The sequence below is a fragment of the Callithrix jacchus genome, chromosome 1, assembly GCF_049354715.1.
Source record: "Callithrix jacchus isolate 240 chromosome 1, calJac240_pri, whole genome shotgun sequence".
Taxonomy (NCBI): Eukaryota; Metazoa; Chordata; class Mammalia; order Primates; family Cebidae; genus Callithrix; species Callithrix jacchus.
The window spans coordinates 62,701,130-62,717,219 of record NC_133502.1 but is presented as its reverse complement, the minus strand read 5'-3'; the positions used below and the strand labels follow the sequence as shown (position 1 = coordinate 62,717,219).

Below are 16,090 nucleotides of genomic sequence, written 5' to 3'. Positions count from 1 at the left end.
CAAGTATTCTGTATATATATTATCTCATTTAATTTAATAAAGCAATATATTTTCTTCAAAATGAGATTGAGAGTAAACATTTCTGGAGAAAAGTGAAAAGCCTTCCTTACACAGCTCCTGTTTCTTGGAGAGTTTCTGCTGCTGGCCCATAGAGGAACCCCCTGCCCCCAACTTTTTTGTTTAAGCAGACAATGTTAAGGACTGAAATTGTGTATTTTATTTTATGTTTTTTGAGATGGAGTTTCGATCTTGTTGCCCAAGCTGGAGTGCAGTGGCATGATCTTGGCTCACCACAACCTCTGCCCCCCAGGTTCAAGCAATTTTCCTGCCTCAACCTCCTGAGTAGCTGCGACTACAGGGTGCATGCCACCATGCCCAGCTAATTTTTGTATTTTTAGTAGAGACGGGGTTTCACCATGTTGGCCAGGATGCTCTTGGTCTCTTGACTTTGTGATCCTCCCGCCTTGGCCTCCCAAAGTGCTGGCATTATAGGCATGAGACACTGCACCCGGCCTGTATTTGATTTTTTTAATGTTCCAGATCAAAACAAGATCTGGTAGTGGTCATTTTGCCAAGGAAAAAAGTGATAGTGAAGTCAGAGGTTTTGAAACCCAAATATCTGGAGTAGTGAAATAGTTTGCACAGTACAAAATAAAATAATGGCAATAACATTATTTTACTTTTGAAGGACAAAAGCAGCAAGCATATGCGGAGACTGGGTGCTTTTAGATTGCAGTGGGATCATTCATTCTTCTGTATTGTATTTGATGGGACTGGCTCGAGAACAAAGTTTTAGATGTTATAATGGTAGGTCTACCTGGGAGTCTGTTCCCTGGGGCCTGGCCATCATGGCTCTGGAGGTGTAATGTTTTCTTTTGGAATCCATGATCTGGGCAGTCTGAACTTGTCAGGCGCATGTGCGGCTCTGTTGCCTGCAGAAACCGCTGAACTTTGCACAGGCCGTGGGTGGTGAAGCACTTGTGTGTACCCACCCTGCTGTTCAACTTGGAGCCACCACTGGTTTCAATTATGATTTCAACAGGCAGCTTTGAGGGCTCCTCTATTCATTACAGTGCCGCACACTCTATAATTAGTATTAAAGGAACACAGACACTTCACAAATACAAAGGGCTAAACAGTAATCATGCGGTAAAGGCAACGCATTGAGATTTTTCTACCTAACTCCTTCTTTCAGGTAAAAAAAAAACCCAAAAACCAAAAAAGAAGAAAACAAGCAAAAACTTGTTTCGTTACTTTGCTTTATTTTTTGCACTGAATAACCTAGGTTTGAATCTCACCCTGAATACTTACTAGCTGTGTGATTTTTGGCATTTTATCTAACCTCTTTGTGCCTCAGTTTCCTTACTTGCCAAATGAAGTTAATGATACTTCCCAATTAAATGAGATAATTCATGCAGAATGCTTGATAAGCTCTGCTCACACAAGGACTTTCTCAGTAAATGTTAGGTCTCATTATGATTATCATCATTTTAATTTCAAATGAAATGCATAGAGTATAAGACATAGGCATGGTATTTGAGTCTTTTTTAAGACTTTGCCTTGTGTACATTTTCAAACACAAACATATAAAGAGACTGGTGAAATTTCCCTACCTCACATGCACACTTGCTAGCATTGACAGTTACCAATATCTTATCAAATCAATCTTGTTTCACTTAGCCCCCTATTTTTTTTCTAGACTATTTTAAAGTGAATCTGAAACATTATGTCATTTTTGCCCATAAATTTGAGTGGGATAGTGCTGATAGTTACTTTGGAGACTGACTCCAGACAAAGGCAAGGAAAGAGGAAGTAGGACAGAATGTAGTGGGAAACTATTACATTCCAAAAGACTAAGATGTTAGTCTTTTTGATACTAATATCCCGAATAAGCTGAGGGCTCCTTGGGACTATGTCTTCTTCACCTCAAACTCCAGCTTGAGGAGGAGTTACTGGCAGCTAGTAAAAGTTCTACAGATGCTTGTTTAATTAGTGAACGAACAACCCAAACTTAGCTTTCTTCACTTTCTGGTGGATGCTCAATAAATATTTATCTGGTGAATAAATGAGAGCAGGGATTTTATAGACTAATGCACATAGAGATGCACATAATTTATGAAAACACATATTTTTAATACTTGGGTGACATTTTGCAATACTTGAAATCCCACAGGTTTAATATTGTCATGAAAATTAATAATGCCCAAATAATTAGCACTTGAAAGAAGGTTTCATTCTGGTACTCAAATTATTTGTGAATGTCTGACTATAGGCAACTTCATGAAAAGCAATTAGCAGATTCTTCAAACACATGACAAATCCTTTATTACTGTGCTTATAAGTGACACGGTTTACAGAAAACCAAATGTAATTAAATAACATTGAACTTGAAATCTACCACAGAGTCAAGATATACAAGTTATACTTGGCAAGGCAAAATCTCTCAAACACTAGGTTGTTTCAGGTGAAAGATAAACTTCAATTAATTCCAACATGTTTTGTTTTTTTTGTCTTCCAGACAGTTCCTTTGGCAATAACTTCCACTTTAGCTTTTATTATATAAAAATATAACAAAATTTCATTATATACAAACATTACATTACACAATGTACAGGTTAAAAACACTAAGAAAATGGCAAGCTGCAAGTGAAATTAAAGTTAATAGCATGATAAGAAAAATTAAATACTGCACACATTTCATAAAAATTACATTAACTACGTTTTTGTTTGCAAATACCAAACAGTACCAATGTGATTGGAAATAGCTTCCAACAACTTCATTATAAGGCACATCTTGCATATTTATATATACAACACTGAAACCGGTCAATAACTTAGGGGCTTCTCGGAGTGACCTGTAGATGTGTGAAGACATGCAGCATGGGATTAAACATTTTCATTGGCTCCCTTCTTCGGGGACAGGTACCTGCCAGCGGGGGACTGGTAGAGGGGTACCCCGATCTCCTGCAGGTCTGGGAGTCTCCCTGGACGGGGAGGGGAGAGCAGAGTAACTGTCCTGTCATAGTCTCTGTGCAGTACTTTCTCATAGACGCTCTGCAGCCCCACTGTCTTGGGCAGCTGGGCCTGGTAGTAATTGTCCCTGCGCAGAGGATCCCGAGGCAGTGACGTGCTCTTACAGAAGGTTGACATCTGGGCTGGTGGGTGAGGTGAGGGATGTGCGTTGGGCCCACTGCAGGATGGGCTCCAGCAGCGATCAGAGTGGCCCAGGATCTTACACTCAGCAGTGCATGCCCACAGTCCTAACACGAAAGGGAAAAGGGAAATAATGATTATTATTCCTGAGTTTATACACACCCAGGCTTCCATCTTCAAAATGTCTGCCTGGGTCAGAGCAGCTGAAAGGAAAGCCTGTGCGCATATAGACACCGTGTCTCAAGAATCGAAGGCACATTGCTTCCTGTAAAGCCATCTTAATGCAAAGCGTGTCCAGCTTCTTCAGCTGGATGTGAAAAAAAAAAACTGATAAGCAGAACCCCTTTTTAAATGGCTAATATCACCCATGCTGCTGTCTAACAGGAGGAGGGTGTGCTTTATTCAAGAGCTGGAGTTGCCTCGACTTGGCATTTTGAAATTCACTGTATGAGGCAGGCCCAGATCCACAACTGGAGGAGTGAGAAAAAGTGGGGAAGAGGGGAAGTGGGTGGGAACCGAGATTGAGGGGAGGCAAGCAGTGGTGAAGGCGAGGGAAGGGACGAATGCTGAATTTGGCGGGAAAGAAGAGTCCTCACCACTCTGCATGTGGTTGATGAGATCCTTTTTCAGAGCGTCCCCGCTGATGTCGGAATCGCTGTCGTTGAAATCACTGTCCCCTTTGCCGCTGTCTTTGCCGCTGAACTTCTCCGCTTCCCGGCCAGAGATGGTGTTGAATGAGTGGCCTTTCCAGACAGCCACAGGGGGCGCCGGCTCCTTTCCAAAACCCGGGGAGGCACCATAGGGCTGCAGCAGGGAATAGGGGAATGGGAGTGGGGGGAGGGTTGGACAAGAAACAAACAAAAGAAAAAACAAGTGCCACAGGTTAAGTGTCTACCTGCATGCGCCCACCCTACCCCTCCAGTCTCCCTTCCCCCAGCCTGTCCGCGGAGCGCGGAGGGGGGCGCCCAGCCGAAGGAAGGCCTCACCTCGGCGTGCGCGCCGCGGAGCCGCTGCTGCCCCTCGAAGTGACAGGCGCTTTCCCCAGTGGCACTGCCGCCCTCTGAGCCCGGCACTTCGGCCGCGGCGACCGCAGGCGGAGGCGCGTCCGCCGCGGGGCTGCCAAAGGGCGCTTTGCCGCTGCCAGGGAAGGTGAGCACGTCGAACATGTTGGGCCTGGGCCCGGCTCCCCGGGCGGCCTCCTCGGGGGAGCCGGGAGCTGAGGCTCCGCCGCCCGCCGCCCCGGGCCGCTCTTCCCGGAGGGCCCCCCCTTTGCGCACCTCCTTTTTGCGGCGGTTGCAGGTGGTGGCGATGGCGATGATGGCGGCCAGCAGCAGTGTGCAGCTCCCGGCCAGCACGATGATGACGATCAGCGGCGTGTCCCATTGCAGCGCCGACCCCGACGCCCCGAGCCGAGAGCCAGGCGGGCGGGAACGTTCGGGGCTTCCGGCACTGGCAGGCTCAGCAGGCCCGCGCCCGCCCCCTGCTGTTACCACGAAGCTGACAGTTGCGGTGGTGGTGAGCGGGGGACGGCCGCCGTCGGATACGACCAGGAGCGCCCTGAACACACGGCCCGGTGGCTCCTGCGTGAGGTCGCCGGTGAGCACTATCTCCCCCGTGCGGCGGCCGATGGCGAAGGCTTCGCGAGGCTCTTGCTGCTGCAGGTCGAAGGCCAGCTCCCCGTTGGCTCCCTCGTCTGCATCCCGGGCCTGCACACGGGCCACGGCTGTGTCCTTTGCGGTGCGCCCAGGCACTGCCACTTCTAGGGAGCCATTGGCTGGCGCCGGGTGCACCAGGACCGGCGCATGGTCGTTCTGGTCCAGCACGTGCACCTGCACTAGGGCGCTGCTGGAAAGCTGAGGAGAACCACCGTCGCTAGCTTGGATGCGAACGTCGAGTTGGCGCAGCGTCTCAAAGTCGAAGCTGCGCAGGGCGTAGATGGCTCCGGTAGCAGGGTCTACCGAGACATAAGTGGATACGGCGCCCCCAGAGCGGCCCACCTCGGCCTCCAGCAGCCGGTAGGTGACCTGGCCGTTGCGGCCCAGGTCCCGGTCCCGGGCTGCCACCGTGGCCAGGTAGGCGCCGGGCGGGTTGTTCTCGCGCACCGACACCTCATAGACCGGCCGCGTGAAGAGCGGCGCGTTGTCGTTCTCGTCGCCCACGCGCACCGTGTAGGGCCTCACGGTGCGCAGCGGGGGCGCGCCGCGGTCTTCGGCCACCAGCGTCAGGTTGTACTCAGGGATGCGCTCGCGGTCTAGCGACGCCGCGGTCACCACCAGGTAGCTGCCCGCGTAGGCCGGCTGCAGCCGGAAGTGTTCGTGCCCGTAGAGGGCGCAGCGCACCTGCCCGTTGGCTCCTGAGTCCCTGTCCGAGGTGCTGACCAGAGCTACCAGGCTCTCGCGCGCCGCCCCTTCCGGCACCAGCGAGGTGGCGCCAGCTTCGGGCGTCCCGGCTCCCGCCGACGAGCTAGCGTCCGCTCCCCCGAGCGCGGCGGCGGCGACGGCAGCTGCGAAGGGCGAGGCGGCCGGCGCGCCTGGGGCGGCCAGCGGGGTGATGGCGATGTCGGGCGCGTTGTCATTGACATCGCGGATGCGCACGATGACCTTGCAGGTGGCAGCGCGGGGCCCAGGTCCGCGGTCCTGCGCCCGCACGTCCAACTCGTAGGTGTCCTGACGCTCGTAGTCCACCGGCCCGGCCAGGGTGAGGCGGCCAGACCGCGGGTCGAGCCGAAATAGGCGGCGCGCCTCCGGAGGGGTGCGGGCGCCAAAAGCGAACACCACATCGCCGTTAGGGCCCTCATCGGGATCGGTCGCGTCCAGGTCGAGAAGCAGGGAGCCCACGGGTGCGTCCTCCGCCAGCTCCACTTCGGCCACGGCGCCCTGCGGGAAGGCCGGGCTGTGGTCATTGGCGTCCAGGACGCGCACGCTTAGGGCAGCCGTGGCGGAGCGCGGCGGGCGGCCGCCGTCCTGGGCCACCAGCTCCAGGCTATAGGCGGCCTGACTCTCGCGGTCCAGCTCCTGCAGCAGCACCAGGTCCGCGCACTGAGCTCCGTCCGCGCGCGTCTGCAGCTCCACGCGGAAGGGGCTGTCAGGCTCGGCGAGGCGCACGCTCTGCAGCCCGTTGGCGCCCACGTCCTCGTCCACCGGCACCTCCAGGGGGATGCGCGTGCCTACGGCCGCACCCTCAGACACCTCCACAGGGATCTGGGCCCGGGGGAAGCGCGGCGCGTGGTCGTTGACGTCCCTCACCTCCACTTCCACGTGCACCAGCCGGAATTGCTCCTGCGAGAAGCTGACCACGTCGAAGGCCAGCACGCACTGCGGGGCCTGACCGCACAGCCGCTCGCGGTCCAGGCCTGCGTCCCCGACGGTCAGCTGCCCGTCGCCTTCGCGCACCCGGAGCAGAGAGCTGTTGAATTGCTTCATCAGGCGGAAGCTTGTGTCACCCGATACTTTCATATGTAGGTCCTCGGCCAGGGTCCCGATGACCGTGCCAGGGGCATCCTCCTCGAAGGTGCTGTATCGGACTGTTTTGCTCTGGGCCACGGAGAGCACCCAGCAGAGGCTGAACAGCTGCAAGGGGAAAAGGCAAGGGCTGCCCCAACGCCCCACAGAACTCATGCCTCCAGCCTCAAGTGCTATCCAAAAGGCTAAGGAAAAAAGTCTTCTCTGGTTTTCAGGTACTGGCGTGAGTTTCAGGCTCTCGGAATCACGCCCTTTGCGGGAGAAGTCTGCGGGTTGCAGCTCCGCGGCTCCGGTGGGCTCTGAGGACGCGCAGACCCGCCCTCAACCTGCGAGTCTCCCTCCCTTCTCACAGAAGCTGCGCCGCCTCGCGCCGCCTTTGCCTTTATAGCCGCCGATATGCTAATCACCCGAGCCGGGCAGCCAATGGCCGCCTCCCCCTCGCGTCGCTTCTCCGCCTGCTTCTGACAATCCCTTTAATGTGGAAAGGCTTAGAGGGGAAAACAAGAAAGGAAAATTAGGAAATCTTTCTTTTGTTTCTTTAACTCCTTTTTCTTTTCCCCCCTTTTCTTGTGGGCACTCTGCATGTAGAGGAGTTGGCACAGGGCTGCAGGAGTAAAAGGAGCGGATGGTTTTGTTAATTGTCATCTGCCCCCCCCCTCCGTGCCGCTGCTAAAACTAAGTGCGAACACGCTGGGGTTTCACCCCAGTGGCTCCAGATTCCCCCTTCCCCACAGCCCCCGCCCACACACACACATTCGGCATTTTGCACCTCTGGGGCTTCCAAAGCCTTGCAGCGCCCTACACACATATTAGCTCTGCTGAGTGAGGCTCTGCTTTCCTTCTCTCCTAGCTTCCTACGGTGCCTGGAATAGCCTCTCGATTAAGAAGCCTGAAGTATAAGGGAAAATTGATTTTATTCATATTTGTTTACGCAATTGTGTTTTGCTCGTGTGAGCCCCAGTGATCAGAGCTGCCACTTCCCTTTCGGAAAAGAGCCCCGCGATATGTTAGTATGCATGTCACTGTCCAAATGGCTTTCTTAAGCCTTGGGCGCTAGCAGGCAAGGAAAAAAAAAGTTCCAAATAGGATTTAGCATAAGCTTGAGGAGATTTGGAAAGGTTTCAAAGATCAGACTGTATCAAAGGCTTATGAAGCCCTCGTTAGCAGTGGAAATAGAATGGTGTGGCAGGCGATCCCATTGGAGGGCCCAATGTCTGTATTATTTCACTGTGACAAGCTAAGGGGAGAGAAAGTTGAACAGTTTCCACAGCGGAGCTGGGCTAACTTGAATATAATGAGCAAACGCCACATGTATCCATTATGTTCCTCTTTTCATCCCCAATCACTGCCATAACTCTCCGGCTAAACGGTGATGGGCGCTGAATTCCACACAATACCCGGCTCGTATTAAAGTGCATTTAGAGAACTTTTTCCTCCCGATGCCTTGTTCCGCCTATTTAGAGGATTTTCTTTCTGTTCTAATAGGGCCACTCTGGGAAACAACACTCGTCCGGTTCCAGAAGAACAAAATCACAGCGTGACGTTGAAACCTGGCACGAACGTGGGGGAACTTAACCATCTGCTTAGGAAAGTGTGGGGCTTCGGCACTGCCAAACTCTGGGCTGGGCGGATACTAGGGCTGGCGGGGGGTCTGCGCTGCCCTACAGATAGCCCTTCCCATCCCTGAGGGCCAGGGAGATGGAGCTGGGATCTGGAAAAAGACGGATTCTTAATGATTCTTACTGAAGGGCTTGATTGAGCAGATTGTGCAAATACGAAGGAGGAAAGGTAAAAATCAAAAGCCACTCTCTGGAAAAATTTTTTCTTTTTAAGTGATGGGTTTGGTAAGCAGATTGCATTCAGTAAACATCTTCAGAATCCCAATTTTAGTCCTTCTGTCAGCGTCCTATCCATGTTTTCCTTTCCTTCAAACTCGAGGCAGTGTGTTTTGGGGGTCTTTTCATAAGAGGATCAGTAGTTTCCCTGGAGCAGGGTGACCAAGCAGGGAGCTGGGTGGTGGGGATGAGAGAGGTGCTTGGAATTGTCAGAGAGCAAAAAATTCAGCCCCAGCCATCCATAAATAAAAGCTCTTATGAGACTGGGGAGGAGGACGGTGGGTGGCTGGAGGCTTCCTCAGAGCGGTGTGTCTCTCGGTTCCCTTCTCCTCCTCTTGCACCTTGAAGCCTTGGGAATGCTAAAAGCAATAAGGCCAGGCATCTACAGCCGCGCGGGGACGTGGAAGGAGGAGCGCCCCCTACAGGAGCCCAAATCACAGCCCTTTCTTCTGCTTTCTTCCACCTCCCAAGTGCCATTTAATATCTTGCCCTCCCCCTGTCCCCGCCCAAGAGATATTCCTTGGTGGGGGTGGGGGGGTCACCCGCAGCTGAAGGAACTTTCTATTTTCCTTCCAAGCCCCGCAACACTCCCACCCCAGCCTGGGGCCAGCTGGTAACCTTTAGCGTCCCTAGGCTAACGTCGTCTCTCCTCATCCCTCTTCCCCTGGAGGCCCAAACGGGAACAGGTTCAGAACTTGGCTGGTGGACAGCGGCCTCGGCGCTTCCGCTGGCGTAACCCCGGCAGGTCAGCCCCGTTCGGCGTGGCTCCTGCCCGGCGGAGGACCCGGAAGGTGGGGAAAGTGGGAGGAAGGTAATGGGGTCGGAGTCCCAGAGGAAGGGATTTCAGCTGTTCCCGCGAGCACAGCCCGCCGCTAGTGGCTGGGATCCCAGACCTCAAGCCAGCGCCCCCAGCCCCCGCACCTCGCAGTTCTGGGCTGGACTTGGGAGCCCCGCCACGAGCTGTCCAAGTTTAGGTTTTTGGTTTGGACAAAAAGAGATTCGGAACTACTTGCAATTCCTACTCAAAGCGCTTCCGCGTCAGCATGCTCATTCTCAAGGCTGAAATAAACCAAGGTGTGCTTGGAAGTGGGAAAAAGAAAGGGTAGTGGGGGGCAGGCAAAAGCCAGGAGGCGGGAGGAGGGCTGTAGGGCGGCTGGTAGCAGGTCCACAGCGTTTTGTCCGCGGCCAGGTCTTTGTCGCTCGGAAGCAGCCACGACGGCGGCGGCGCCAGGAGGCTGAGAGCCGGGAGCCGAGGAGCCGCGGAGCCGGGGAAGGGAGCCGCGGAGCCGGGGAAGGAAGCCGCGGGTCTCCAGCCGCAGCTGGCCAGCACAGACCTTTCCGTGCCGGCGGTGGAGGTGTGAAGGCACGCGAGCACCGTGAGCTCCGGGCCGGCCGCGGGCAGCCGCTCGATTATGGAAATACGATTTAAAATAGCGCATCAATGTCCGCAGAAACTCCCCGGGGAGGAAAATGTGTCCGGGGAGGTGGCGCTGGAGAGGAGTAGGGGAAAAGGAGGGGAGTTCGCCCGCCCCGGCCTTGGTCCGGCCTCACAAAAGCCGCTCGAATCGCCTTGTTATCATACCAAAAGGTCCGGGCAGGCTCAAAGGAGCCCCTTTCTCTAGGTTTTAGCAACTTCACCCGCGACTGTCTCGCAATCTTGAGAACAAACACAGCTCCACAATGGCGGGCGTTTTCTCAGCATGCAAATGTTTCGGGCTCCGCAAAGCTGGGTTTCTGTTACCGAGCCTAATGCCGGCATTGTGAAACTCGCGTGCAAACACCGAGATTGACACGGATGTCACGTGATGGATTAGGGCTCTAGGAAAGTTTTCAAAGAGGCGACAATGAGGGGCTCAGGCTGATCTAATATCTCCCACAGTTTAGCGGGAAAGAAAATCAGGATATATTCTCATATGTAATAGGATTATCTTGTCCATTTCAAGTTCTATTCGGCATGTAATTTATTTTTAATTAGGATTATATCTACCAGGAAAGGGAACTAGACTTCACTGGAAAGTGTAATTCTAAGGATGGATGAAGAGAGGGATTATGTTTTTAACCTTTTCCTTTTTTTTTTTCTTTAAAAATAAGCCCAGGGCCCTGGTTTTTCCTCCTACAGGCTTACTCCATTGGACAAACCCCTCAGGGAAGTTTGCAGCAAGTGCTCGGCCAAGCAAAGAACAGAGGAAGCTCCTCGGGGCATCTAATTCACTTTTGTAGTGAAAGCACACTTTGCAAAAATCTCATCGAATTCTGAAGCCTCTGGGTTTTACTGGGGTTGGTGCTCTAGAAATGCAACCAAGCTGTTTTCTACACTCCAAATGCTTACTCTCTTTTTTTTTTTAAAGTTATCTCTCTCTCCGTGTTTTTATTGGGTGGTCGGTACTGGCATGGTGACTTGTAAACTGTATGGCAAACCACAAAGCAGCATTCTCCATATCCCTGATTCAAATTCAGTGGTCAGACAATGAGACAATTTGGGGGTGAAGGTAACTGTTATTTAAACATTGATTTTGGATTGGTTCCAGTGCCAGATGCTCACAGACCCTGGATCATTTCCAGATCTTGGGCCACTCATCATTTTGTGTGTTCTGTGTGTCAGGACCTTCTGGGAGACCTACTTTACCTGATAGGAAGCAGAACACAGCTGTTGACTGCAAGATCTGGAGTCATCCTGCTTGGGCTCAAATCTTATCATTACCACTGATTTGCTGTGTTACTTATGCAAATTATTTTCTCTCTGTATTTTGTTGTTTGTTTTTATTTTTTTGAGACGGAGTCTTGCTCTGTCACCCAGGCTGGAGCACAGTGGCATGATCTTCTCTCAAGGCAACCTCCACCTCTTGGACTCAGGCGATTCTTATGCCTCAGCCTCCTGAGTAGCTGGGATTACAGGCGTGCACCACCACACACACCTGGCTAATTTTTGTATTTTTTCGTAGAGACAGGGTTTCAGCATGTTGGCCAGGCTGGTCTCGAGCTCTTGACCTCAAGTGATCTTGCTGCCTCAGCCTCCCAAAATGCTGGGATTACAGGCGTGAGCCACTGCACTCAGCCTCTCTCTGTATCTTACTTAGTTCCCTTATTGGTAGAATGGGTATAATAATAGTACTTTGCAAGGTTGTTTTTAAGACTGTGTAAGATGACATAATATCAGGTGCTTAGGAACACATGTTAGTTTTTCCTTTAAAGCACAGGGAATAAACATCAAAGACTATTTAATCTAAACCTCCTATTTTATAGGTGAGGGATTTGTTCAGAAAGAAAAAACTCTCCCATTTCCTGTCTGCTTCTTTAGTAACAACTGTCTCCCCAATTCCCTCATTCCTCCCTGGAAATATTAAGTATAGTGATGGGCATATAGATCCCAAAGGAAAGAGACGGTGGTTGTGTGAGCGTTCCAGCAATTTTCATGCCCTCATGTCATTTCAAAACAGTTTGGTACCTTACTTGCTAGTTGAGATCAGATGATGACAAAAAGTTCTCAGTAGAGTTTTTTCCCTACTCATTTCTATAAAAGCCATGTATTCAGACTGAAAACACGTACAGATACAGATATTTAATGGACAGGAGTTCATAATTCTGGAGGAGCAGAATATTTCAGGGGACTTTCCCTTCTGAAATGCCTAGGAGCAGCAGGTAACCCCCTGCTGACCTATACTGAGCCAATGTACAAAAAGTGTTTGACCTAGTGCTTCCCTTCTGTATTGCCCTGCTAGAGCTGCCATAACACAATGCCATACACTAGGTGATTTAAACGACAGAACATTATTTTCTCACAGTTCTGGAGGCAGGAAGTTTAAGATCAGGGTGCCAGTAGGGTTGATTTCTCCTGAGACCTCTCTCCTTGGCTTGCAGATGGCTGCCTTCTGTGTTCTCACATGGCCTTTTCTCTGTGTGCTGAGCCCCCTGGTATCTCTTCCTCTTCTTAAAGGGACACCAGTCATACTGGATTAGAGCCCACTCCTGTGATCTCATTTAATCTTTAATTATCTGTTTAAAGGCCCTAGCTCCAAATACAGTCAGATTCTGTTGTCCTAGGAGTTAGGCCTTGAACGTAGGAGTTTTCGGAGTAACACCTTCATTCTCTCAACCCACATTATTAAGAATTACTAAGTGCCAGACTTTGTGATAAATGTATGGATTTACAGATTAAAAAATAAAGTATTCATACTGATACAAATAAATGATAAATGGGAAAGAAGAAACAAATCTACCATAAGGAAGCCTATTGAACAACTTATGTAGTAGATTCTCTGCCCACCAAAAAGTGGATTATAATTTCCTACTCTCTAAGTATGAACTATGTGGATTGTGACTTGCTTCCAAAGAATACAGTCTCCTATGAAGAGGAGAGAAAAAGACTTAAGTTTACATGGAGAAACCTGTCAAACACTCCCTTGGCCAGGGGCTCAAGGTCAACATCAACAGTGATAGGCCATGTTGATATATGCACCCTAGGTATGATGTGATGAAAATGGCACTTTATCTCTGTGATCTTCCTCAAGACCACAAAACTCCAGTCTCATAATGAGAAAAAAATCAGATAAAAACCAAACTGAAGGATGATATTCTGCAAAAACTGACCAATATGCCTCAAAACTGTCACAATAATCAAAAACAAGGAAAATCTGAGAAACTGTCACAGCCAAGAAGAGCTTAAAGAGACATAATGGCTAAGTGTGGTATTGTGGCACAGGAAAAGGACATCAGAGAATAACCAAGGAAACCTGAATAAAATATGGACTTTAGATAATAATAATATTAGTCATTAATTGTAGTAAAGGTACCAGAGTGATGTAAGATGTTAGTAACAGGGAAAGTGGGGTTATGGGAACTCTCTCGACTATCTCTACAGTTTTTCTATAAATGTAAAAGTGTACCAAAATAAAAAGTTAGATACTGCCATCCCTGAGGCTGGGGAGATAGAGTAAATGTCTCAAACCCATTTGGGTGTGAGATGTGCTGTAGGTGCAGAAGTGTGGGCTGATCACAGGCAGCTTCTTGAGGAAGAGGAACACCTGGACATGTGGCACAGGGCCTAAGAATAGTGATACAGTTATGCTCTGCCTGACTGTATGAGCCCATAGGAGCGAGGCCCAGTTGTGCTGGGAAATGGGAGTACTCAGGGAAAGGTTTTGGGTGACACTTGAGTTGAGTTTTGAAGGATGAGTAGAAGTTAGTTGGGGTACAAAGGGAGAAGGTAGGGATGGAGGTGAAAAAGGCATTCCTTGCCGGAAGAACAGCAAGTGACACAAAGATCTCAGGGCTGGGACATAAGGTTCTATGAAAGGATCTAGTGAGTACAGAGAAGTGGTGAAAGCCAGGGTGAGCAGGTGGGTGCTTTGTGTACCATGTTAAGGCATTCGGGTTTCACCCTTAAGGCAATGGAGAGTGTTGAAGGATGTCACCCCGATGTAAATAGGCTCACCAGGGTAAAGTGAAAGAAAATCAGGTACAGGGAAAGTGGAGAAAGAAGCCTGCACCGGCGAAACTTTGATATGGAAAGAAGGCGATGGGTAATTCTCTCAAGCGGCTGTTTGGGGAACGGTGACTAGTGAGTGACTGGTAAGGCCAAATCCCAAGAGGCTCAGGGGAGAGAAGAGTGCTCTGTGGTGGCACTTGTTCATCTATAGGCTGATTCTGAGGACTGTGTTTCCTACTGTGTGAATCCCACCTTCTCCCTCCAACCAGGAGCTGAAGCAAGTGATGTAGGAGTTGCTGGTTGATGTTCTCTAGCCATCTGGAGAATGCAGTTCTTTCTGGGAGCCTCCTCTTGAGCTTAGTTCCAAGAAGAATGCAGGTGGACGGTGGTGGGAGAGAGGATTTACTTTTTCTCAGTAAGTTGAGGCTTCTCTGGGTTCAACCACGAGTAAATTTAGTGGCACCTCAGTGTATCTTCTGTTGGACATCTGTCCATGAAAAATGATGGTGGAGTGGAAGTGGGAGGTTCTACAGCTGTCCATGGCCTAGGGATGTTTCCCTTATGACCCCAAGGGTTCAGTGTGTGTTGGAGAGAAATTAAAAATTTCCCTGGAGCCTTTTGGCTGAAGGGTGTGGGATATGAGATGTGGCCTGGGTTCATAGGGCCTTGTTTATATGGTGCTTGGGCACTTTGAGGCAAAATTAGGAAAGACTACAGAGTTCATAGGGGAAAAAGAGGTTGTGGGTAATGAAGCAAACCTTCAGTGAAGAACGACCAATCTGTGCTTAAACTACATGCAGGAGATCTACAGTTAGATAAACTGGATGGATTCATTAGTCTCAGAGCCTAAAACATGTTGGGACAAATTTAGGGGTTTGTTATTAATAAATCCCACATGACTTAAAATAAATTAAAGCAGGACGCTAGAGCCTCTTCTAGGCAGAGAGAATTTTAATCATTGGCTAATCTTCTTTCTTCCCTCTCAAAGTCATTGTTCTGTAAGTGCAGAAGACTTCTGACTTGGGTCTTCCTTTGCATCTGACAGCTTGAACCCACTTGCTTTAAGTGGGTCACAATCCACTTTTGAAATGGAAATGAAGTTTGCATGGCAGCCTCTGCCTCAGAACCCTGGGACCCAGGCCCAGCCAGGACACGGTGGAGCCTGGTGTTATAAATTTCTCTATAGATCTGAGAGCAGTTTTAGACCATTGATCTCACGTCACCCACAATCAAGATGGAGTGACAGCTGATAAGCTGCATGGTGACAGGCTATGGCCTTGGGAAAAAAAAGTCCAGATGTGGGATTTAAAAAAAAAAGAGCTGATGGATTAGTTATTGGCCTTCGAATTCCCCTTACCCTGGATTCCTTCCAACCACTTTAGAAGCATTTATTTTCAGGTAATTTTACAGTTGTCTCTTTGTCCTTCAGAGGTGTTTGGTCTATGAAACCTCTCAGGGAATTTAGATGAAATAATTTTTATATGTATTGCCTGACAGCCCCTGGAAGTCCCAGAGCCCTCCTCTTGGCCTGAGCCCTTAGGAGGCTTTTACCTGCACATTCAGGGGACTGGGGATGTGAGTAAACCATTGGCATTTATGCTAATTTACAATTCTGTAGCAGGATTACCCAGCCTATGGCCCTCAAACACCACTTTCTTTAATGAGGCAAGTGGGGAGAAAGGCACATCGGTGGGTGTGGGAATGGGAGATGGGCCTCTCCTTGGCCAGTATTTAAATGAGTGGGGTTTTCTTCATGCTACAATTAAACGTTTTGAATCAACTTTTGATTCTAGCTCCTCTGTCCAAAGGGCCTGGGATACCTTTAGAAAGATTTTGAGTAGGCAAGGTGCGAGGGCCTGTCTTGGGGAGACTGGGGAGTGTGGTGGATCAATTGTGTTCCGAGGATGAACAAAGGTTGAATTCCTGCTGTCTTCACTTTGAGCTCCCGCGTTGGTGTCCAGTGTGAGAACCTGAAATGGGGAAGAATGGGCTGCTCTATGCATTGAACCGCAAGCCCTCCCAGGCATGGCTGTTTGTAGGGCATCAATCTTGCTTTGCTTTGCCTCGGGGGCCTTGTATAGAGGCCTCTGGTCTCAGGGGACAGAGGAGAAGGTTAGATGGAGGGAGCAGAGCCCCCACAGGGAAAAATAATGTGACAAGCTGTCAGAACACGGCGACTGGGTGACTCCTGTTCCCTCAGTGGTTAGGGGGCCCCG

At 50.1% G+C, this 16,090-nt stretch overlaps 1 protein-coding gene and 1 long non-coding RNA gene across 3 annotated transcripts; one reads left to right on the top strand and one right to left on the bottom strand.

Moving 5' to 3' along the window:
* Nucleotides 1-2,302: 2,302 nt before the first annotated feature.
* PCDH8 (protocadherin 8) lies at nt 2,303-6,971 on the bottom strand. Of its 2 annotated transcripts, none has more exons than XM_035296957.3 (3): nt 4,140-6,971; nt 3,750-3,957; nt 2,303-3,260 (listed from the first exon to the last, which is right to left on the bottom strand). In XM_035296957.3, exons 1-3 carry the CDS (start codon nt 6,768-6,770, stop codon nt 2,887-2,889), a joined length of 3,213 nt encoding a protein of 1,070 aa, XP_035152848.2. In that variant the 5' UTR covers nt 6,771-6,971; the 3' UTR covers nt 2,303-2,886. The 2 variants fall into 2 exon arrangements, with proteins under 2 accessions (XP_035152848.2, XP_035152851.2); XM_035296960.3 differs by having other exon boundaries at nt 4,431-6,971.
* A 2,232-nt stretch (nt 6,972-9,203) lies between these two features.
* On the top strand, nt 9,204-15,654 carry LOC144579396 (uncharacterized). Its single transcript, XR_013526831.1, has 2 exons — nt 9,204-9,523; nt 9,639-15,654. It is a non-coding gene; the product is annotated as an uncharacterized LOC144579396 (long non-coding RNA).
* Nucleotides 15,655-16,090: the final 436 nt, after the last annotated feature.

Excerpts from the sequence above, each read along its gene's own strand:
- PCDH8 (XM_035296957.3), bottom strand. The coding sequence starts at position 6,770 with ATGAGTTCTGTGGGGCGTTGGGGCAGCCCTTGCCTTTTCCCCTTGCAG. Across the intron at positions 3,958-4,139 it reads TCCGCGGCGCGCACGCCGAG|CCCTATGGTGCCTCCCCGGG; the intron begins GTGAGGCCTTCC and ends TCCCTGCTGCAG. Across the intron at positions 3,261-3,749 it reads CATCAACCACATGCAGAGTG|GACTGTGGGCATGCACTGCT; the intron begins GTGAGGACTCTT and ends CTTTCGTGTTAG.